Source organism: Neomonachus schauinslandi, chromosome 14 (genome assembly GCF_002201575.2).
Source record: "Neomonachus schauinslandi chromosome 14, ASM220157v2, whole genome shotgun sequence".
NCBI lineage: Eukaryota > Metazoa > Chordata > Mammalia > Carnivora > Phocidae > Neomonachus > Neomonachus schauinslandi.
Genome location: NC_058416.1, coordinates 86,540,845 through 86,565,362, shown reverse-complemented (window position 1 = coordinate 86,565,362; position 24,518 = coordinate 86,540,845). Strand labels below are relative to the sequence as shown.

Here is a 24,518-nt window from a genome sequence, read left to right as displayed (position 1 = left end):
CTTTCCTAGTAATAAAAGCCATAAGAGAAATAGGTGAAAGAATGGAAATTTTTAAAAAATCAAAAAGAAGAAAGATAAAAAGGACTCAAGAAAAAGTGACAAACACTGAAGAAAAGCAAAGAAGGTTCAACTGAAACGTAACAGCAGGTCCTGAAGGCGGAAACCAGGGCAAGAGAACAGAACAAATACTAAAAAGCATAATTCAGAAGAACTCTTCTGAAACTTTTTTTAAAACTATATATTAAAAGAATCACTGAGGGGCGCCTGGGTGGCTCAGTCGTTAAGCGTCTGCCTTTGGCTCGGGTCATGATCCCAGGGTCCTGGGACCGAGCCCCACATCGGGCTCCCTGCTCGGCAGGAAGCCTGCTTCTCCCTCTCCCACTCCCCCTGCTTGTGTTCCCTCTCTCACTGTGTCTCTCTCTGTCAAATAAATAAATAAAATCTTAAAAAAAAAAAAAAGAATCACTGATCTCTACCTCTGAAACTAATAATACATTTTATTTTAACTAATTGAACTTAAAAATTTTTTTAATTAAAAATAAAACTACAGGGGCGCCTGGGTGGCTCAGTTGGTTAAGTGACTGCCTTCGGCTCAGGTCATGATCCTGGAGTCCCAGGATCGAGTCCTGCATCGGGCTCCCTGCTGAGCAGGGAGTCTGCTTTCTCCCTCTGACCCTCACCCCCTCTCATGTGCTCTCTCTCTCTCTCTCTCATTCTCTCTCTCAAATAAATAAATAAAATCTTTAAAAAAAAAAAAAAAAAACACTACAGGGGCACCTGGGTGGCTCAGATGGTTGAACATCTGCCTTCGGCTCAGGTCGTGATCCCAGGGTCCTGGGACTGAGCCCCACATTGGGCTCCTGACTCAGCGGGGAGCCTGCTTCTCCCTCTCCTTTTGCCTCTCCCCCTGCTCATGCTTGCTCTCTCTCTCTCTCTCTCTCTATCTCAGATGAATAAATCAAATCTTTAAAAATAAATAAATAAAACTACATATTAAAAGAATACACTGTATATCTGAGAATCCCAACCCAGAATGGCCATATCAAGACATATTCTAATAAAATTATTGGTCTCTAAAGGAAAAAAAAACTCTTAAGCACATAGGCAAAGAAAAAAAAAGTACAAGGCTTATAAGGAAAATTCAATTATCAGCCTTGTTGTTAGCAACACCGTGCCAGAACAAGATGGACTCACATGTTAAGACACCCACAGAAAACAAAAACAAAAATTTCAAAAACACGAGCCAAGGATTTTATTTCCAAAAAGCAAACTTCCAGTAATAAAGGCTGGAGACATACTATTATCAACACTTGAGAACTCAGGGAGTGCTGTTCCCGTGGGCCCCGCGGAGGACTCTTGGAGAACACGCTTCCAACAGCCAGAACAACAGGAGTTGCTGGCATTAATCTGGCAGTCTGCAGGCCAGAAGCTCCAAGTGCCCCACCTGAAGCAGGGTGCTACAGGCCAGGAGCTCTGCACCCCAGCACTGCTGTGTGTCCCCATCAAACTCCATCTCATTGGCAGCTAAAAAGTATCTAGACATCAGCCAACCCACAGGTCCTCGTGATGCAGGGCACTTAGCTGGTTTTCAGCAACACTAGGAAATGTCGTAATTGGCTGGTTATGCCTACGAAAGCCAGCCCTCTTCCAAGAAAACTAAAAGTCTATTTATGCCATCAAAGAATTACGTAAGGAAACAAGGTGACTTACAACAACAAAAAGAAAACCCATATGAAAACTTGTTTCCTGGGGCGCCTGGCTGGCTCAGTCAGCAGAGCAGGCGACTCTCGATCCCAGAGTTGTGAATTCAAGTCCCATACTGGGTATGGAGATTACTTTAAAAAATTAATTTAATTAAAAAAAGAAAATTTGTTTCTTTAACTGTCACTTGAAATATGTAAACCTGTTATTTCCATTGAAGAATTGAGTTTTGATATAGAAAAAAGCCCTCATGGGGACGTGGGAGACTGACCCCAAAGGCTTGGAGCAGGAAAAAGCACATTCTTCAAAGTTACAGCAAAATTCAATTTGCTGTAAGAGCAAATTGATAAGTTCAACTATATTTCACAAAAAACTTCCGCATGACCAAAACAAGCCAACAGAAACATCAAAAGATGAGTGACAAATTGGGGAAAATATTTTTGTTCATATCATAGACAAAGAGCCAACAGAAACTAGTAAAAGACTAATAACTCAGCAGAAAATGGGCAAAGCATAGGAACACAGAGCTCACAAAAAAAGGAAAATTCAAATGGCTCCTAAACAGAAAAGATTTTCAACCTCTCTCAAAATAAGAGAAGTGCAGGGGCGCCTGGGTGGCTCAGTCGTTAAGCGTCTGCCTTCGCCTCAGGTCGTGGTCCCAAGGTCCTGGGATCGAGCCCCTCCTCAGGCTCCCTGCTCAGCGGGAAGCCTGCTTCTCCCCCCTCTCCCCCTGCTTGTGTTCCCTCTCTCGCTGTGTCTCTCTCTGTCAAATAAATAAATAAAATCTTTTAAAAACAGAGAGACGTGCAGCAGCTGGTAATATCTATCAAACTGATCCGGCAACTCCGTATCTGGGACTCTCTCCTGCATACGGATCAGGTGGCAGTCACTGCGGTGGTCGCATCACCACAGACCACCTAAACAAGCAGGGAACCGGTGTGACAAGCCATGGTACATCCACACAGTGGAACATTAAATAGTTATAAAAAGTAGGGAAGTTTTATTAGGCGAAAAGAACAGTATGAATGAATAGCATGTAACCCTTCGTGAAGAGAAATATCCCTTCATACGTGCTTATCTATGATTAAGAAACTCAAAGACCTAACAGGAAGCAACGGTTATCTTTGAGGCAAGAGGGTAGGAGGAAGCCACTCCGCCACTGTGTCTTTTACTTTACATATATAAAGTTTTACTTTTAACCACAAGACTCTATTCCCTACTCAAAGAACACATGAAAGATGCACGCGCCTGCGCACAGCTCGGATGGCTGCTGACTCTCCAGAACTCTGGTTCAAGAGAACAGTCAGCTCCACGCCCTCTCACCGCTCGAGGGCATTCCCACTTTCTTCCTCCGGCTTCCCCAGAGCAGCCCCAGTCCTTCCCTCTGGTCCCGACCGGGCCACGGCCGCCTTACCGACCCCTCCTGGAGCGCCCGGCGCAGGTCGTGCAGGTCGGCCTCGGGACACCAGACTTCAGCGATGAGGCACTTGTTGGTCACGTCAAAGCTGCACATGTTCAGCATGTGGTAAATGGCTTTCATCTTCTTCACCTGGATGACGTGGCTGTAGACGGATTCGGCGGCCTTACACAGTACTTGCCTTAAATAATCCTCGGTTTTGTGAAGCACCTGGGTGGGAACAAACTCAGGCTGCCAACACTGCAGGCACTTCTCAGTATCTGTCCGTCCGGCACCTGGCCCTCCGGGGGGCAGACACGAGAACGGTCTGTTCCTTCTCTTCCTGACCCCCAGTACCACTGGCAAGCGGGCAGAAGCCCAAGCCCCGCTGATCTGAGGCTCCCTCTGGGGAGCTGCCCCTCCAGGACACCACCCCAAGGGGACAGGAACTGGTTAGATGGCACCATCGGGGTGGCAGCACAGTGACCTGGCTGGGCCCACGGAGCTCCCCTCTCTTGCCATTCCCAGCCTCAGCTCAGCTCCCTGTCAACCCTGAGAGCCACCAACTCCACCCCATCACACATGGCCTGAAACCCCTTTTGCTTAAGTGGGTCGGAGTCTACTTCTTGCCACCAAGAGCTCTCACTGATAGAAACAGAAACATTAATTAAAGTAGTGAAAGCAAAATAGCCACCACTTTAAACAGACTGCTTGTCTCCTGTGATGACCAGAGAATCTTCTCTAAAGTCCCATCAATAGCACCTAGATTTCTAACAGCCTGCTAAAATAAAACTTGCATGAAGAGGAGCAAGGTAAATGACACGCCTAAAACATCTTGATTTGTCCACAACCAAAATTGTCCACATTAAAAAATTAGAAAGTAAATGGATTTGTAAAATGTTTTACACACCTCAGATAAGGAGGCAACCGTTTCCCGTTTACTCACAGTGTAAAGATCTTGAATCCGGGTATTTAGTCCCTCCTGAATCTCCTTCCGCTCCTCAGCAGTGTTTGGGTAGGGGTAAACATGGCAGTGGTAACTAGAAGACAGAATTCAACAGTCGCACGTCCAGTGGGACCAGAAGAGGCTATACCAAACACCAGAACTAAATTCAGTGTACCACGTGGGCACATCTCCCTCCAAAATGGAATAAAAGCAGCCCTCTGGGAGAAAAAGGTGCAGAGGTGCAGACACGCACGGGCCCACAGTGAGGCCTCGCACAGAGACACTCAACAAATTCTGTCTACAGGATTCAACAAATTTAGCAAACTCTCTTGGTTCCATGTTCCATTCCTGCCCTCCCATCCCCGGAGCTCGCTCCCAATTCCTACTTTCTGAAATTCACCACCATCCTTGGGCTGGGAATCATTAAACAAGTTTGAAACACAAAAGCAAAGAACACACAACAGTAATTACCTTTAAAAGAAAGAGAAAATGAAGGGAGGAGGGAAAAAAAAAAGCTCCGGTTTCCCAGCAACTGCCTTTGACATGCGGTGCAGTAAACCTCTCCCTCTCCTCCCAGGGCCCATCTCATGGGGGCTGCACGGCACCCCAACACACCCCAACACACCGGGAGCGGAAGCTGCACCTCCCCTCCTGCAACTCCCATCCCCCTTGACATTTTTATGCCATACTTAACATTTTAAGTTCTGACTACTAAAATTACTCACTCTAGCCTTATCCCAAACAACAAGATCTATGAAATCATAGGTTTGTATGCTGGTTATACTTTTCCTACTGTACATTAAAATAAATACATTTTTATGAAAATAATGGCAGGTCCATCCACATAATACCTGAAATTGCTGTCCATACCACCAGTGACTGAGAATCAGCCTCTGGGAAACACTTTCCAAAGGAAATACCCGAGCCCCACCCAAGCCCCCACAAGAAACAAGGCCATCTAAAAATAAAGGGCATTCTTTTGACATTTTTGTTTGGCTTCTGCTTATTTTTCCACTGTTGACGAGACTACATCACAGTGAGACTGTCACAGCGACACTCCTCGGCTGCGCTGGTGGCTGCCGCTTGCTCGGGGGCTCCTCGTCTGTGTCGCCTCAGGCCTGAAGCCCACTGAGGGAGGGAGCCTGGCCGTGGTGGCTCGCCAAGCTCGCCCAGCGCGTGGGTGGAGCCAGACTCTGGGTCCAGGCCCTGAATCCAGGCCACGGTGCACAAAGAAACCTGCCGACTGTTGTTCGGCCAAAGATGAACCAGATGCTCCGTGATGAGAGACGGGCCTCCATGGAGCTCAGTGCAACACAGAGGCACAAAATATTAAAATTCGATTCCTTCTCCAATTATTCTTAAGCCCTGATTCCCAGGGAGGAAATAAAACCTAAGAATGTTATTAAAAATGGTCTCTACTTCTAAAGCGTCTTAAGTAGAACACTGGCAAGAGAGATGACTACATGTTTAAAAACATGGTTCTACGGCAAAGACATAAAACCAGACACAGCAATCTTTGCACCCACTGCATTTCCCCTCAAACACAGACGGATATTTAGGGAAAACTAGAGGCCACTGAATATAAGCAAATAGATGAAATGTTTCTTGTTCTTACCAATCACATATCTTCTTTACCTTGTGGCCAATCTGCTCTCCCCAAAAGGATATTAAAAACACATACCATTTTATGACTTCTCCCTAGAAGAATAAATCGGGATCATTGTTACTCATGTGTCCGGAACTCTTGAGAACTCTGGCATCCCAAACTCTGTCACAAGTCAGCCCCTTCACCCCCGCAACAGGTGCAGCCGCCCTCAGGCCCCGCAGACTCCGCAACTGCGCCTAGCCCACCCCGGCCACAACGTGTTCTTCACCCTAACATCAGTCCTGGCAGTGGTGTGGGGTCATTTACAGACACACAGAGCAGCCCAAAGTCTCAGTCCCCGGATGTGCCTATTCCAGCTGAGGTCACACGGGGCGGCTCTCTGCCTTCTGGTTCCACATCATACGGTAAAAAAGGGGCCTTGTCATGGTTTAAACATGTTTTTCACACTTTTGCGCTCTTTGTTGGTGGTTTCACTATCTAAAATGGTCCTCGGGTGTAATGCTGAAGTGCTAGCTAGCTTCCTGGGCCCGAGAAGGCAGTGATGTGCCTTACACAGAAAATACATGTGTCAGATAAGCTTCCTTCAGACGTGAGTCATAGAGCTGTTGGCAGAGTTCCGTGTTAATGAATCCATAATACATCCCGAATAAGAAACACACATAAAACAAGGTTATTATTGATCGGTGGACAAAAATGTGAGCAGAGGCTCCCAGAAACCTAACCCTGTATTTCCCCTGGTACAGTGGTTCAGTGTCATTAATTCAAGTGTTCATGGAGACCTTACAGAACTACCATAAATACTGAGAAATAATTCTACAAATAAAACTGAGCAGGTTTTTGGCCTATTTGCCAGGCTCTGTTCTAGGTGCTAGGAATACGGAACTGAACAAAAAGAGACAAAAATCCCTGACTTGGGAGGGGTGGGGATGTATCCAAGTTGGCAGCAAGAGACGCGAAGAAAACACACGGTCCACCACATGGAGAGAAGTGATAAGTGCTCCAAAGGAAACAGAGCTGGAGGAGGTGAAGGAGGGCAGGGGGCTGGGGGCTGTGATTTTAAATAGGGTGACCAGAGAAGGCCTCCCTGAGAAGGGGACATCGGAGCTTAAAGGGGTGAGGGAGGGGAGGGAGCCGTGTGGCCACCGTGGGAAGGCCTCCCAAGGCACAGAGCTCACGGAGAAGCAGGTTCAGGGAAAGCAAGAAGGTCAGCACGCTGAAGGGGTGTGGACAGGGCAGAGTAGTAACACAGGTCAGACATGCGATGAGGCCACAAGAAGTGACCCTATAAGGCTCTGGGCGTTTTGCCAAGTGAGACGGGAAGCCACTGGCGGGTTTTAAGTGGGGAAGTGACATGATCTGACTGAAGTCTTACAGGAATCGTTCTAGATGCTGGGAGGAGAGAACACAATAGGACAGCGGCCGGGGCGGAAACTGAAGACAGAGGCTCCTGCAGAAGGGAGGTCCTTGAGGTGTGGATGCTCATGTCCTGGAGCAGGGTAGTGGCAGTGAGGGTGACAAGAGAGACCAGAGTCTCTTCCTATTTAAAAGACATGGCCAATCACCCTGCTACAGGATTAAACATGAGGTCTGAGGAAAAAGAGAAGAGTCAGGAGGACCCCCAAGGTTTGGGCCTTGGAGTCGGAAGGATGGAGCTGCCACTTACCGAGATGGGCAAGTCTGGCGGGGCAGGTTTGGAAGGAAAGACCAAGAGTCCAGCTTTAGGCATCAGGTGCAAATGTCTTCCAGGGATTTTTTTTTTTTTAAGATTTTATTTATTTATTTATTTGACAAAGAGAGCAAGAGAGCACAAGCTCAGGGAACAGTAGGAGGGTGAGGGAGAAGCAGGCTCCCCGCCAAGCAGGGAGCCCGATGCGGGGCTCGACCCCAGGGATCATGACCTGAGCTGAAGGCAGACGCTTAACCATCTGAGCCACCCAGGCGCCCCATCTTCCAGGGATTTAGAAGAAGACCTGGAGTAGCCAGTTAAATAGAAAAGTCTGTTTTTGTGGGGAGAGATCCAAGCTAGAGATAAACATTTGGGAGGTAGTATCTAAAGCTGTGAAATTATATAGGATCCCTAAGGGCAGAGAGAGGAGAGAAGCGGCCCAAGAACTGAGCCCTGGGCTGCAAAAGATGGGGAATAGGTCAGGGATCCTCAGGGAAGCACAGGCAGGTGGGTCCCCACGGCAAGAAGACAGGATGGTGGGGGGAGGAGGAGATGGCCTATGTGTTTGGGAGATGGGTTATGTTGAATAAATAAGTAAACTAACTGCGCAATTCATGAAACACATTGAGGATAACGGGAGCCAGATTTCTCACTGTCAGAAAAGAAACTACAAACACATGAAAAAGGTTCAGTCTAGAAAGAACCGATCGGAATTTTAAGTTACAATTTGAGCACGTGGTTTTATAATCGCTAAGCACAGGTAGCCACACAAGTGGGTACAGCCGCGTGCGTGTGTGCGTGCACACGCTCCAACCGCTCAGACGGCCCAGGGGCAGCAACACTCCGCGACCTGATGAGCACTCGAGCACCCAGATCTTTGTAAACACCGTCCTCCGCTAAAAGGCACCAGCGGTCCTTGGAGAAATGGCTGCTTCCAGGCTGAGGTAGGGAGAGCACAGGATGAAGCTGGCGCATCTTCCGGTGCCAGCAAGGAAGGGACTACTCGGTGGACGCTGACAACAGGCCAAAGGACACAGGGACATGCACGAAGGGACCCTCAGCAGCCAAATCAGGGACAATTTGGGCGTCGAAATAAATAGGGACCGTAACAGATTACAAGTCATTAAATACAATGGAAATCCACAAGTCCACGGAAGCGAGAGGGGTAGCCCGCCTTCCGAGCAATCACTAGTAAGTATAGAAGGAATGAGGACCACATGGCAACCACGACCGAGGTGATGGATTCAGGAGAGTCATCCATGGACACTAAGCCTGGTGGGCAGGTTGGGGAGGCACGGGACACCAGCACAACTTGGAAATTACTAATCTGTCACAAAGGGCAACATGGTGACATGAAGGTGGAGAAACCCAGCAGACACCAACGTGACAGATGGACATCACGTGTCACCTGGTAGGAGGTGCTGAGGTGGCCAGAGAGACACTTCTAAGGTGTTTCCTGCCGAGAACACATGGCCCGAGTCTGGTCGTGAAGAAACATCAAACTGCCCAGAGGGAGGGGGTCGGCCCACGGGATGGGATGCCTGTTCCCGATGCTACTACAGGCCCAGGGAGGGAGCTGGACCGGGAAGGAAGGAAGAAGAACCGCGGGGAGACGAGAACGGCATGTTTGGATCGGACAAAAGTGTTGCACCTGCGCTGGTTTCTCATGGTTGGGAGGCCCCTTGGTGCTTGTGTAAGAGCGTCCTTGCCTGGGGGCACACACTGGAGTAACTCAGGGGTGATGGGGCCACGTCTACAGCTTCCTCTCACCAGGCGTGCACAGAGCACAGTGAAAATGGGGACAGAGTCACAGAGAGGGCACATGGCTGATGGAGCCAATGTGGGAACGTGGAAACGACTGGGAAATCTGGGTGAAGGGACACAGGTCTCTGTTCTCTTCTGGCAACTTTTCTATAAACCGAAATTCAAAATAAGTTATTGAAGAAACTAAACTGGGGGGAAGAAAGAAATGGCATTTACAGCAAACCTGACCTCGAAGATTCCATAACAATTTTATTTTATTTATTCATTTTTTTAAAGATTTTATTTATTTATTTGGCAGAGAGAGACACAGCGAGAGAGGGAACACAAGCAGGGGGAATGGGAGAGGGAGAAGCAGGCTTCCCGCCGAGCAGGGAGCCCGATGCGGGGCTTGATCCCAGGACGCCGGGATCATGACCTGAGCCGAAGGCAGACGCTTCTCCCAGAAGACTGAGCCACCCAGGCACCCCTCCATAACAATTTTAAAAATAGTACTGGGTCAAGGAACACAAACACCTCAGGCGTAAGATGGAACAGGGACAGCACACAACATAAAATACAAATCATAAAACCAAGTGAGATCGCCTGAGTCTAGCTTCGACAGAGTGGTCAGCACCTAGAAACAAGACCGACAAGGAGGAGATAGCTAGAAATACGGTCTGGAGGCTGTAATAACGCTAAGGGACCAGATGGTCAAACCCAAAAGGCACTAAACCTGACACGATAAACAAATCCTAGAACCTGAGTACCAGGTGCCGAATCAAATACCTGTATCTTCTCCAGAACAAGCACTAGAAGAACACATGCTGAAATGTCAACAGTGGCCCTCCCTAAACGGGATCACAGGGGTTGATTTTCTCATTCATGTTTTTGATATTGTTCCCAATTTTCTGCCACAAGCATACATTTCCTTTGTAACTATGGGGAAGCTGTATTTTCAGGATAATACTTCTCTCTAGTCCACTTCTCTGTATTTCTTCACAGACATTCAATGCCCTTTCACATATTTGGTAGGAACTCAGCACAAAAGAGCTTAGAAATATATAGAAGTTTTTCACTTTAGCATATGCTCTGCATAAGAATGACTGACAGGTTTTCTCAATAAAGAAGAAGCTCAGAGGAACAGGTAAATGCTACCGCAGGACGCTTTCTATCTTCAGCTTTATAGACAGCGGTCATAAAGTTCACAGTAAAGGACAATTAACAGATGGCTCCTGGCAGTTATAGGAGCCATGAAAGAGTAGAAAATATTACAAGTGTATGGTTAATGAAAAGCTTGACTGATTAGATTTTCACTAGATTAAAATTGTGTGGCTCATACAGGCTAAATCTTATGAAAGTCCATTTCACAGCCAAACTCCTCTTTATGTGTCAAAACTATGGGACATATATTCGTCTTGCAGCCAAAATTCCTGAGGCAAATTTAGGAAAAAAAAAAACAAAAAAAACACAAGCCCTTTCCTCAAAAGTAAGAAGCCTAAGTTCCTTTTCTACCTTTAATAGATCAGTTCATCCTCATTTAGAGCAATATAGTTATTTTTATGGTAAAGTCTAAAAAAAAAAAAAACAGATTTAAAAAGGTGATTATGGCTTTCTCTCTCCTGCCCCTCAGCTTCCCTTCCTGAATAATTCAGTCCTAAAGCCTTAAGAATACATGCAGGGATGAACCCAGAAGGAGGGGAAGACCAACGGTGGCCCTGGGCAAAGTCAGAGCTCAAGCAAGATGAGGAGAGCATCCCTGCAGGGGAGCAGCCCGGGTGGGGTGAGGAGGACATCCACAGCAGAGGCCCACCCCAAATGGGGAACTTGGGACTCCATGCAGGAAGAAGAGGGGGCGGCAGAGATGGGAGACTGGTTACATGCAAGTGGATGAAAAATAGTAAAAACGTTAACAACAAGAGCCGAGTTTCTCATCATCAAAGAAAAAAGTTACAAAAACAGAAATGGAGAAACTGACACTGACTTCTATGGTACTAGCTTGGAATTGGACATGAACCCACAGTTTTCAATATATATGCATAGGTACAGAAATAAGGTTGTGTGTGTGTGTGTGTGTGTGTGTGTGTGTGTCCCAGAGCTGTCCAGTGACAGAGCCAGGGAACAGCGACACCTCCATGAACAATGGGCACCCCCAGAGTCCGTTCCTTGGCTTCTAAATACCATTCTCCACTAAACAGAACCAGGCACCTAGAGAAGTGGCTGATGCCAGAGCTGGGTGAGGGAAATTACATGAATCTGGACATCTTGTTGTGCAAGCAAGGAAGTGCACGAAAAATGATGGCAGCATGTGAAAGGACAGAAAAGCCAACTTGTATGGACTCCAATGGGCCAAACCTAGAGAATCTGAATATCAAAATAATTATAGTAACAGAGTATAACTCACTGACTCAAATAGGAAATAGTGAACTGAAAATCTGATGGGGGGTACCTGGCGGGGCTCAGTAGGCTGCGCAGCTGACTCTTGATTTTGGCTCAGGTCATGATCTCAGGGTCTTGGGATTGAGTCCGGCACTAAGAGCAGAGTCTGCTTGAAGATTCTCTCCCTCCCCCTCGGCCCCTCCCCACCTCTACCCCCGCCGCTCACACTTTTGAAAGGAAGGAAGAAGGAAGTCTGATGAGGAATGACATAGTTACAGTTTCAAAGCGTTTCCCCCAAAACACGTATTAATTACAAAGGAAAAAGATGACTTCACACTGGAGAAGCCTAAGCATCACCACCTCGACCAAATGATCAAAGCAAACGTTACCAGCAACAGGACGAACTGAATCATGCGCTCGACAGGATGCAGTGAGGAGAACATAGCATCACTTCTGCCAAAGATCCATGACCTGAATCTAATCATGAGAAAAGATCAGACAAACCCAAATGCAGAGACATTCTACCAAAACAACTGATCTGTAAGAATTTTCAAATGTCAAGGTCAGGAAAGTCAAGGAAAGACTGAGAAATTGTCCCAGAATGAAGGAGACCAAAGAGATGTGACAATTAGATCCAAACTGTGATTCTAAACTAGACCTTCACTATAAAAGGTGGTAGCGGATGACCCGTGAAACCTGGATGGGGTATGAGGCCCGGAGGGTAGCACCGTGTCTACCTTCATTTCCGGGCTGCAATCCAAGAGAGAGCCCTTGACTTTAAGAGCCACACCCACATGTGCTCAAGGATGGTAAGGCCTCAGGTGAACAACTCACTCTCAAGTGGCTTCCCGCGCACCGAGCCTCCAACTCCGCTGTCAGTCTGTCATTGTTAAAAGGTGATCGTGACATTGACTCACTGTTTCAGGGTCCTCGAGGGGCTCATCCAGCTCTGCATAGGTCACAATGGTGTACCCTTTGCAGACCCTCCACAGCATTTTCTCAAATGCTTCAACTTTTCCTTGGTTAATTAAGCCAGATACAAATCTATGAGACAATAAACACAAGCTGCAGTCAATTGAAAGCAATGAATTATCTGATTGCATTAAAAGGAGAAATGAATCATTTCTGGCAAAATGGTGAAGGTATCCTGAAAGCCCTCCAACTGCAAAATATCTAAAATGCTGGATAAAAAATTTGGGGAGGCGTCTGGGTGGCTCTGTTGGTTGAGCATCCGACTCTTGATTTTGGCTCAGGTAGTGATCTCGGAGTTGTGGGATCGAGCCCCGTGTCAGGCTCCACACTCAGTGGGGAGTCTGCTTGAAGGTTCTCTCTCCTTCTGCCCCTCCCCCTCCTTACACACCCACATGCTCCCCCACTCTCTCTATGAGATAAATAAATCTTTTTTAAAATTTTATTTTTGAAACATCCTTTCAAATGTATAGGTGAGCCTATAATTAAGAGAAATTCTTGGAATCGAAAAATAAACCAGGATCTCATAGCTATCTTGATATATTCCACTGACCCAGTATCTTAAAGCCTTGAGCGTCAAGGTCAACATGGGAGGCAGGAGACAGGCACCAGGTCTGCATGGGCTGAAAAGATGAAACTGAATCATCTCTCCTAATCCCCCCCTAAGGTTGGGACTCCCACCCCCTCACCCCCAAAGAGCTACACCCTTAGTGAATGAATGGACTAGAAAAAATCTTACAAAGGAGCCCTCAAATAAACTTATTTATTTCAGTTTTGGTTCTACAAAGAAGAGGAAAAGTCTTCCTTGATAATTTATTTATTTTTTAAAGATTTTTTATTTATTTGAGAGAGAAAGGGAGAGAGGGAGAAGGAGAGAGCAATAGCGGGGTGAGGAGCAGAGGGAGAGGGAGAAGCAGACTCCCCGCTGAACATGGAGCCCGACTCGAGCCTCAATCTCAGGACCCTGAGATCATGACCTGAGTCAAAGGCAGACACTTAACCAACTGAGCCACCCAGATACCCCTGCCTTGAGAATTTATAATCACAGGCTAGAATCCACTCAGGTTTGTGGCTTAAATTCACATTACTTGCATAGTAAAAAAAGAAGAACAAAAAATCCAAGCTGAGAAATTAATGTAAAATGATTCCAGGTTGGTACAATGCTCCCCCGGTATCTGACAAATGTAAAAACAAATTCTCTCTGAAGGAATACATCCTCAAACTACATTATCATTGGATTCCTACAGACAAGGAACAGAGGAACAGATGTTCATAATAAAAAGAAATCACAAATCACATGAGGAAACAAGTTACCACTGGTTCAAGGAAACAGAAAGGATTAATAGCAGAAAAAGATCCTTAAAATACAATGAATTAACCAACTCAATTTAGCCCCTATGTTTCCACCAAACAAAACAGGACTTGACACTTCACTGAGCAATTATTTTAGGCTTATTGGAATAACACTGAATGGCATAAATGTTCCTTCTTTCCAGCTCATTATACCAAAAGAAGAAATTCCCATGGTATTTAGCTAACAAGTCAATACAGCTGAATAACTCCACTCAGCAAATACAGGAGTACAGTGTTTTCTCAAACAGATATTCACTTTCTTTCATTCCATCACAGGCTTTCAAATGGGAGCATTCATCCCTCCACTGACGACAGGACAGTGTGACGCTCAGCCCCCCAGTGGTTGTCACCTACCCCAGTTTTGCTCCCAGCCTCTGCATACAGCTGTAGTCCAACAAGGAATCATTCTCTAAGGGAGGGAATTCTTCATAAGTGGGTTCAAACTACAAAGAAATACGAAACCAAGTGTGTCTCATTACAAGTGACACTTTATTTCCCAAGTCACGTTTCCGAGCAAGTTTACGGAGCATCCTAACTGGGTGCCAGACCCGGGTGCTGACGCCCTAAGATCACTCAGATGTGGAACACAGCTCTGGTAAATAAAAAAGATCGCTTCCCCGTCCCTTATTTATAAGTTACTTGCAGTCAGGTTACTGGAGGTAGGGTGTTATAATTTATGTCCCTGCCTCACTCCGAGACAGAGCGCTCAGTCAGACACCAGCACCAAGTGTACCAGCTCCATGGGATGGACTTCTCCCCTCCATACCCGGTGGAGGGCGAGCTATTACAGAGACTCTACTCATAAACTAGAGATCTCTTGTGAATTCCTTTACTCTTAGCAGTTTGGTGAAAAAAACAAACAAACTAAATTTTGGAGTTCAAACTCCACTTTCCCATTTCTTTCCTCATGATCATAAAAAGGTATTTTTCAACTACAAACTAAAGCATTTTACAAATAGAAAGTACTATTATTGCTAAAACCAACCAACACAGGGAAAGGCTTAATGCTTTGTTTAATGTCATGTAATCTGACTGAAAAATAAAGCTAAAATCAAAATGTACCTCTTTGATAACTGATAACCAAACCGGAAACCTTACAGGAGCTAGATTTTTAACAAAAGAAATGTGTTTCCTCGCGTGTGCGGTCAGTACCTCCACGTTTCGTTTAACGAAGGTTTTTGTCACTCTGAGCATGTGAGTGTACTCAATCAGTTCCAGCAAGTTTTTCCTCAGCTTCTCCTTGTTCTTGGTGACTTCTCTCAGCTCAACCTCCAGCTTCTGCAGCTGCTCCTAAAGCCAAAGGGCAGTTACTTAAGAGGACAGGTCCATTCTAAGTATGGTTCTCAAAAATTTTTTATAGTACATTAAAGCCCAGGGAGGGCTTCACAAGCCAGAATCTGACAATCTGAAGGGATATGGAAGCATGCAGAGATTTTCAAGGTCCATCATGTATTGTTTCCTATCGATTCAGGGAACTCCTACGCAGCTCACACTGTGCAGGACGGAGGCATCCCAGATGATGAATCGAGGCATCCTAGGCTGCCCTAGCCTCATCTCCACTCCCACCACTGCTCTGGGCTTCCCTTCATCTGCTTCTCCACTGTCACACATCAGAGAGTCTTCCTCTTTCAAGGCTACATATCCTTTTATTTGCAACACAGAAAATAATTTAGGTAATCTTTGCTAAGCATATACACCCCGAGCCTCCAGCTTAAGAGTCTGCTTACAGTAGCACTTACACAATTAATTGGGCTGAAGAATCCTTGAGGATGAGTCTTCTTTAATAAGCAGTTACATAGCAAGCGTCCTTAACAATACTTAAGTATTCAAACAGCAGCAACAGAGATGTGTAAAACATATCACTCACTCCGTGAAAACTTGTATGCAAACAAGTCCCTTGACATTCTACTTGTGCTCCACCTTATAAAAACTATAAACACTCAGTAATCACCGAAGTCGTCCTTACATCACAACCAACCCAAACAGGCCAAACCAGATGACTGTGTTCTACTCATCTGATGGCACAACTCTCTCTCAAGTCCACTCACACAATAAATGTTAAGTGACTTCTTCCCAGATAAACACACAGAGCGACCAGCTGCAGAGTGGTGCTGGCTATACAATGTTGATTGTTTCAGTGTTCGGGAGCTCTGGTCGATTTCCCAGTACAATGAGCTATCCGAGGATCGGACCCAAACCTCAGTGGATAACTCACAGGGGTGCTAACGAACAAGACAAACCAGGGTTCTCGCAGGGGGAACGCTGTATCCCCAACACCCAAGACGCTGAACTTGGGGACAAGGAATTGTGTTTGCTGCCCACCTGGAATACCCTATCACCTTCCCACTAGCTTCTAAGGATCAGAGGGGAGGCCAGTGAGTTTGGGAGAATGCTAAAGGGCATTGGCCTGCAGCCTCCCTTACTTGCACCAGGAGAGGCATGCCAAGGCATGGATAAGCCCAGAAAGAACACTCAGAAACATTACACCAGATTTCTCAACCTGATTTTCTTAGCCCCGGTTCACCAACCACCTGGAAAGGGAGCATGCATCTTACATCACAGATAATCTATTACTGAAGGTAACCATAGCATTGTTCTTCAATTTTCACTGCACGGTTTTGAGAAGAAAACCTGACAAGCCCTAGACAACATAACGTAAGTAAATAAGCAGCATCTGAGCCCAGTGACAGCTTCGTCAGAAACAAGTTACCTGCATTTCTAGGACTTGTTTAACAGGTGGTGCAGGAGGACTGGTCTCTCCCTCAGGAAGGGGAATGTCAGCTCTATTAATTTCCTGCACCAAATATGCTGTGGGAATAAAAGGTAAACAAATTAGATGCAAACACTCACTCTAAGACATTTCTGTCAGAACATTTTCCATCCCAACCATTCCTGGGTCACCTAAAAAATTAATGTCTGAATGCACCAAAGTCTTGCTTGTTCCAATTGACTTAGAAAAAGCCTTTTGCAACCTCGTTTCCAAAGATCTGCAAAGTAAACCGCACCTAGAGAGATCAGCATGCAATGACCAAATAAACAACAACCTGATAAACACTTTCTGAAATTCCCCAAGTTTTCTCTATTTCTGAAACTCTAGTTCAAGAACTTTGGAGTCATAGCTGTTTCTGCACCCACAGATGAAGCAGGTTAAGGACACACTTGCAAGTGCAGGAATAATCCAATGATAGACCATCTCCACCAGAGAGGGCAGCGTGACTTCCCTGCAGATGCCCTTAGGAGGAAAGAAGTATCCATCAAGAAAAGCACAACCTCTATCAGCCAACGGAGCCCCGAGAGATACAGGGCAGAGAGCCAGGCTCTCCTGAGCATTCCCAGTCAGTCAGGCTGCTCTGACTTGCAACAACCTGATCTCACGTCCCAAACCAGATTCATAAAACTGGTAATGAGCCAGGCAAAATTAACTGAATTTCTTTAGTTTATATTTTCAATGCCATGAAGCATCCTTGCCCTTAGGATGAAACTCACAACGAATAGTAAAGCATTACTAGATATAACATTTTGGAGAAGTGTTACTAGTTATTTTATTAAGAAAGAAAGACAAAGAAAAGTGAGGAAGTCTTAGCAACAGGATAGCAAAGGAAGCAGGGGGTTAAAGAGGTTTCTGGAAATGGGACATAAATCGTTTCACCAATTAAACCTCATTTACTTGGGAGATCATTGTTTTTTTTTTTTTTTTTTTTAAGTCTGTATACTTTTTGAAACAGTTTAAGCTACAGGAAATCCTGTATGTGTCTAAAGTGTTGTCACTGCCTTTAAAAACCTCATTCCTAATACACGACCTGTCCAATGACTCACTATGTTAAAAAGACAGGAATATGATGTCACTCTATCGCACACGATCCACACAAGTAACTAGGACCTCAAACAATATGCAAAGGAATAGATGATTAAAAGGGTTTTCTTGTCTTAAAAATCTCCAACTAAAAAATGTAAAATCCACAATAAATATTAGCTATTAGAAATCATTCCAAATGTCATATTCTGGCCCCTCCTGGGCTCTCTCATCCCCATGTTTTTCGGTTCATCCTACAAAGTTTTCTACTTCAGTCAGTTGTCTGAGATCAACCCCCCTCTCCCCTATTTTGCTCAGAACTTCCAGGTTTGAACTGATAATTCTGACTATCTCAGGCTAAAGATGTTAAAGATTTTACAGATAAAGCAAGGAGCCTTTAGCTACTGAGTTTTGATGGTAAACAAGCAAGAGAACACTGATTTAACACCTTCGTGAACAAAGCCAATCCATCTGCCATTTCCCACCTTCCTTGTTCTTTGAGATAATTTTAAGTAATACATTAACATGTATATAATGTTTTTAAGTTATGATAAATGGCAAGGGATTGGCTAAATAAATTATAGCATATTAATTTCATGAAATACTAGGCAGCCATTAAAAAGGATGCTGGGTCCATCTGTTTATTGACATGAAAAGATGTTGCAGGAAGTACCAGAGTGAGAACCAGAGCTGACAACAAAATAAACTGATCGTTATGTAGAATCCTTACTTTTATAGTTGAATAGTAAAAAATAAGGAATGGTGAGTTCTTTTTTTCCTTTTCTAATTTTTCTAAAGTGAACAAGGTTTACTTATATAAAAATCTGTTACTAACCTAAACTTATCCCCCCAAAAATAACAAAACAAAATAAAACTTACCTAATATTCGTTCTAGTTCTTCACACCTCTTCACCTCACCAACAAATTTTCTTTGGAAGGAACTTACATTCTGGTTGAGCTGAGAAAAGGATGAAAAATTTGCTTTGAAATTTCTAAAATTTAAATATAAATGTGATTTTAAAAATAAAATATTGGCAAGGGTTTAGGGAAAAGCACATCCTCACACACTACTGGATGGGAGTAAAAAACCGACAAAACTTTTCTGGAAAGCGACTTGGCAACTGTTATCAAAAAGGCCTGAAAAATATCCTTTGGCCCAGAAATATCCCATGAAGAAAATAAACCTAAGGGAAAAAAGTGGATACGGACAAAAACCTACCCAGAAGAACATCAACCTCAGGGATAGAGGAAAAAGTGATTAACAGTAGAAAACTGTTAATCCAGAACACATAGTCTCCATCCAAACCACGGAACACTACCCAGCAATAAAGTACAAATCCCTGACACACTAAACACCATAGATGACTCTCAGAAACACAGTGCAAGTGTGTCCTTCAAGAAGACACAAAAGGCCACATACTGTGTGATTCCATGTCCATGGAATGCCCAGAAAAGGTGTATCTAGAGGCAGAAAGTAGAGTAGTGATTGCCTGGGGCTGGAGGCAGGTATGGGGATGAAGTGTACGCACAAGGGATCTTACTAGGGGGATATGATGTGCTAACACTGGACTGTGGTGATGGATGCATAACGCAGTAAATTTTCTCAAAATCAATGAACTGTACACTTGAAATGGGTGCATTTTACGATTCAGATCAATAAAGTTGTATAAAAATTATGGTTCAGCCATATAACTGATTATTATGCCCTTAGTAATAATTATGTTTTAAATGACTAAGGTATTGGATTATATTAAGAAGTTATCATTAGGGTGCCTGGGTGGCTCAGTCGGTTAAGCAGCTGCCTTCGGCTCAGGTCATGATCCAGGGGTCCTGGGATCAAGTCTCACATCGGGCTCTCTGCTCAGCGGGGAGCCTGCTTCTCCCCTCCCTCTCCTGCAGCTCCCCCTGCTTGTGCTCTCTTTCTCACTATTTCTATCGCTCTCTGTCACATAAATAAGTAAAATCTTAAAAAAAAAAAGAAGTTATCATTAAAAATTTTAGGTATGATAATGATATTGTGGCTATGATTTTTAAGCATCCTTACTTTTTAGAGATACTTGTTGAAATATTTATGAAAGAAATTATACATCTGGGATTTGCTTCAAATCATCATCTCAGAGAGAGGGGAGGGACAGATTTTGTCTGGAGGTGGAAGGCTGGAACGAGGGGCCATGAATTTATATTATGGGTACACGGGAGTCACTGTTCCCATATACTCCTCTCTCTACTTAACTTCTAATACAAAGCTTAAAACAATAAAAAACATCGTAAAAGAACATTTAATAAAATGAGGAAATTAGTTATGATTTGTGTCTGGAAAAAATTAAAGATACTTTCAGTGTGGTTCCAATTATATGAGAATACACATATATGTACGTTTTAAAACATTATTAGGAAAATAATGTTAGACCAATATTAACCAAGAAGTTAGACCGTTTATTTCTAGGTAATGGAATCATGGAAGTTTTTATCTTATTCTTATGTTTTCCAATTTCCCCAGTATGGACATATATTATTTTATAACAAAAAAAGATTAATCACTCATGTTGAAAGGCATTTAAGGCAAGAATGTTATCTTTCCTCCAGCCCATCACTCTTACTGAGCCCTCTCAGAAACCACAATTAGACGAGAACTTGGCATGAAACTGCCCAGCCGGAGAAGCGTCACCCCCAAGGGCTCAGTTCTTACTCAGTTTTTCAAATATTTTTAAAAGGATTAACCAGAAAGAAAACAAAAATTCAGATTTCACTTCTGTTTGTCACATTCGCATTCATTTCTGGGATCAAACTAATCTCAAGTAACCCCTTTCAAGCTCACGATGACTCAGGCCCGATCCACAGAACCAAGAACAAAAAGGAAGCGATGCATCACAAGTGGTCTATGAACCACCCAAGTGTCCCGTTTCGGGGTCTGTCCTTCAACATTCAACACTGCTGAGCGCTCCATGGACATTAGGGTTCTCCACACGGCAGGGGCTTCACGAAGAGGCCCGTTTCTGTGGCCGCGATACAAACATACTTGGGTTTGAGCGATGCCCCCATCATCGCCTCACAGATATGAGCTGCTTTTTTCTGTTGTGTGGTTTCTTTTACAAAGTTTTGTTTCTGCTTTCTTTTTCGGGAGGCTATGTCACCCTATTTCTAGGCTGATAATAGGGTATCACAGTAGTGCCCCCTGTCCCCAGTTTCGGGCACCTGCGGTCCACCGAGGTCAGGAAGCAGACAACCCCCCTTCTGGCACGTCACCAGGTCAAACAGCACCTACATCATGCACCTCACTTCATCCCACATCATCGAGAGAAGAAGGGTGAGCACAGGACAATACGATACATTGAGAGACAAGCAACTCACATATACTCTCCCAAACACATTTACATAATTTTTATTAGAGTATATCGTTATAGCTGTTCTGTTGTTCCTCTCTTACTGTGCCCAACTTGTACATTACACTCTACCACAGGTATGCACGTACAGGAAAACCCATAATACCTACAGGGTTCAGTACTCTCCGGGGTTTCGGGCACCCGCTGGGGGTCTTGGAACTCATACCCGCAGATACTGGGGGACCACACTGCATTCTATTGTAGACTCATCTTAAGACTAACCTTGAACCTAGAAAAGCGTGGTGCTGGTTTTACGGACACCCACACCAGCCATCTTCCCACTCCAGCCGCTGAGGGGCTAACGGTGAAATTGTTCTTAGACTGTAGACCATCGCAACAGTGAGATGAACTGGCCCTTCTCTCTACTTGGCTGTCACTACAGAAACCCTGGGCCTGCCTGCTTTCCCTCAGGAGGCATACTAAAAGGGAAAAATCATCCAGCCTAGGCGAGCCAGAAAAGACTAATGTTAGTAAGCCCAGCCAGTGAATGCAAACTCAGTGAGGAACTCCATTAAAGAGCAGACAAAAGTGTCAGATGCTACGGGGCTTTCTGCACTAGCACCCATGACACTGGAGTGTCAACCCAACCTCCCCGCCCACCCCCCCACACACGCAGAGCTGAGATCTTTATCTGCACTTTTTCTTTCACTGGTTTTCAGTCTTGAAGGATCCCAAGTATAGTCTACTACCTCAGGTAATGGCACTCAGTGAAACGCGAATCTTTGTGGTGATTAAGGCCTTTGTTCAAACCTCCACGGTTTAAGCGTGTTAAGTCCCTCGGCTTGAGTACTACTACCAGGATGGAACAAATCTACCAGTTACAAATAAGGGAGCCTATTTCTCTCCTGTTTCCTGAATCTTTCGGGTGCTCCCCACAGCTGATCACAGCACCTACCGGGTAAGTGGAAACAGGAGCTGAAGCCCAAGTGACTCCAGGAAACAGGAAGAGAGCCCGGCCTTCCCTGCAGCCTCAGCTGTCACTCAGGAGTTTCTCCCTAACCTTGCAATCCCTTTGGAGTCGACCCAAGGGTCACTGATATCAGATCTTGAGTAGGGGTGTTCCCTTTTGAAATTAAGGGCCCCTCAGAGAGACGGAAGGGAAACAACCAGGAGATCAAAGTTGGGGCCGAGGAGGAAATAAAATGTTCCCCTGAAGTGACTTTCAGTTCCATCACTCAGTATTAGATCCTGCTTACTACTCCCCTTCCACACTTCGTTCTTTCCCTTCATAGCACTTCACAATTCCAGTTCACAGAGCCTGTTTATCTGTCTCCTCCCAGGCTGTAGGCAGCAAGAACATAAGGACCTTGTCCACCTTGCTTACCACTGAGACACCAGCATGAAAAACACTATCTGGAACAGAGCAAGCACTCAATAAAGGCATGCTCCTTCATCCAGCAAATGCCTACTAATGCCCACAAATGCCAGGGACTGTGCTAAGTCTTGGGGAATCAGGAGTGAACAAGTCAGGAGAGGCCCCTAGCCCTGGAGGTTGACAGTCCATGGTGTAAACAAATGATAAAAAAGTAAACAGATACATAAACAAGCGTTTATCATTACTTGTTGGGAAGACAGTTCCCATTCCTTAGTAGGCAGTGGTATGCACATCACACATCAGTGAACAAAACCAAGGAAAACCCCTTCCCCTCAAGGCGCTTACACCGAGTTCATTCCCAATTCAGGTTCTGGGCTCCTTCTGTTCCCTCCATCCAGGACCCTGTCCCCCCAGATCTTCCAGGGCCAGCTCCTTCCCATTCAGGCCTCATCTTGGCTCAAACGTCACCTCCTCAGAGGGGCCTTCCTTGACCATCCCACTCGAGTCACCATCCCATCATCCCCGTTTCATTACCCTCACAGCAAACATTATGTTTACGTATTTCCTTGCTTGGTATTTGTCCCCGCCACCCCCATTAGTTCCAAAAGGTCTCCAAAAGGCCTCATCAGATTCGTTCTCCCCCCGGTTAGCCCAGTGCCTGGCACGGAGTCGGCGCTCCGAAGCATCTGATGGCACTCCCCTAAGTTGATGAAGACTACACAGAGCGTTCCTAACTAACCCGGCCAAAGCCGCCGCCGACCAGACGCCCGGCGACCCGGGGCTCGGGCCCCGCTCTGCGGAAGCTCTGGCCAGTAAGCCGGGCCCCAGCTTCCCTGCCTGCGAAATGGGGACAGCGGCGCGCCCCTGCCAAGGAGCCCGCGGAAGGGAGGCCCGAGCGAAAGGCGGGATGCCGCGCTGGGCGGGCAGGTGCGGCCCGCGTCTCCTGGACGACACTCACGTCTCGGAACTGGACCAGGCCCTTCTCGCCCAGGGCGCTGAGGCACTCGTAGGCAGTGCCGGACTGCAGGAACAGCTGCGCCAGGCACATGGTCTCGCTCCGGAACAGGGACCCCATGGCGGGCCAGCCCGCGCCCCGGCGAGGCCGGACGGGCGGCGGCGGCTCCGGGCCGCTCGGGTCCGCGCGGTCAGCCGGGGCGGCCGGGGCCTCGGGCTCCTCCTGCGGCCTGGCCGCCGCCGCGCACCATGGGGCTCCGGGCTGCAGCGGCCGCCCCCGGTCCTGCCACCGCGGCCCCGCTCCAGCCGCCGCCGCCGCCGCCACAACGCGCGCGAGGCCCCGCCCCCCGCTACAGCCGGTTCCGGTTCCGCCCCCCGGGTGTGCCCGCCCCCCCTCGCCGGCCGACCAATGGGCGCCCGGAGTTGCGGCCGGCAGCGGCGGCGGCGCCGGCGGGGCCAACCCTCACAAACCCGGCGGCCGATAGCTGAGGCTCCCGCGGAAGACTGACGCTCGCTCAGCTCTTCAGACGTTTTGAAAATGAATTTTATTGAGTTTGTTTCACAAAGTTCACTCGTTTAGGGTATACAATTCTGTGATTTTTAGTAAAGTTACAGAGTGGTTGTGCAACCATCATCACGATCCACTTTTAGAATATTTCCGTCAACCCGAAAAGGATTCCACTCGCTCAGCGCCGTCACTCCCCAGCTCCGGGCAACCTCGAACAACCTCGTCTCCTAGATCTGCCTATCAGGACATTTCACACCGACGGAATCACACCGCAGCGTGTGTTTGCGGCTGGCTCCCGCCGCGGGCCTTCTCTCGGGTCCCGTCCCCCGTGCAGACCAGACAGCGGGGTCGGGCGCCGGCACTGTCGCCCCGGGGCCACGTTTGCCTCCGCAGATCCTCCACACGACAGCTCCAGTCACCTGACACGGGACGCAAATCTCTCGTAGCCCACTTCAGATCTTCTGGTTTCTCCCCCTGCTTTCCCAGTAAAATCCAAACTTCTTACCATGGCCAGCAGGACCCCACAGGCCCTGACCCCCCCCCCCTTCCCCCAAGCCCTCATCTCCATCGCCTGCCCTGGACTCCCTTTGCTCCAGCCGCACCTGCCTTCTTTATCTTCCCAGGTCGGGGTGCTTGAACTTGGCGATTCCTCCCTCTGCCCAGAACACCCCTCTCCTAGACCTTCTCAAAGCTGGCTCCTTGGGGTCTCAGCTCAAATGTCCCTGCCTCTGAGGCCGTCTCAGGCCCCTAGCTAAGGTAATCTCCCACCCCACCCCCGTTTTATTTCCTTCATCACGCCTACCACTGTC

General features: G+C 46.4%; 1 protein-coding gene across 3 annotated transcripts in view; it reads right to left on the bottom strand.

The window, feature by feature from the left end:
- The window catches only part of ATP6V0A2 (ATPase H+ transporting V0 subunit a2), a 40,776-nt gene extending 17,305 nt beyond the window's left edge, over positions 1 to 23,471 (bottom strand). For all 3 annotated transcript variants that reach the window (XM_021698490.1, XM_021698491.2, XM_021698492.1), the window contains exons 1-9: positions 23,206 to 23,471; positions 18,429 to 18,507; positions 16,467 to 16,564; positions 14,909 to 15,046; positions 14,111 to 14,199; positions 12,352 to 12,478; positions 5,659 to 5,741; positions 4,044 to 4,137; positions 3,116 to 3,328 (exon numbers count right to left, since the gene is read on the bottom strand). In XM_021698490.1, the coding sequence (XP_021554165.1) occupies positions 3,116 to 3,328; positions 4,044 to 4,137; positions 5,659 to 5,741; positions 12,352 to 12,478; positions 14,111 to 14,199; positions 14,909 to 15,046; positions 16,467 to 16,564; positions 18,429 to 18,507; positions 23,206 to 23,322 (1,038 nt within the window). In that variant the 5' untranslated portion in view covers positions 23,323 to 23,471. The remainder of the gene's footprint in view (positions 1 to 3,115; positions 3,329 to 4,043; positions 4,138 to 5,658; positions 5,742 to 12,351; positions 12,479 to 14,110; positions 14,200 to 14,908; positions 15,047 to 16,466; positions 16,565 to 18,428; positions 18,508 to 23,205) is intronic.
- Positions 23,472 to 24,518: the final 1,047 nt, after the last annotated feature.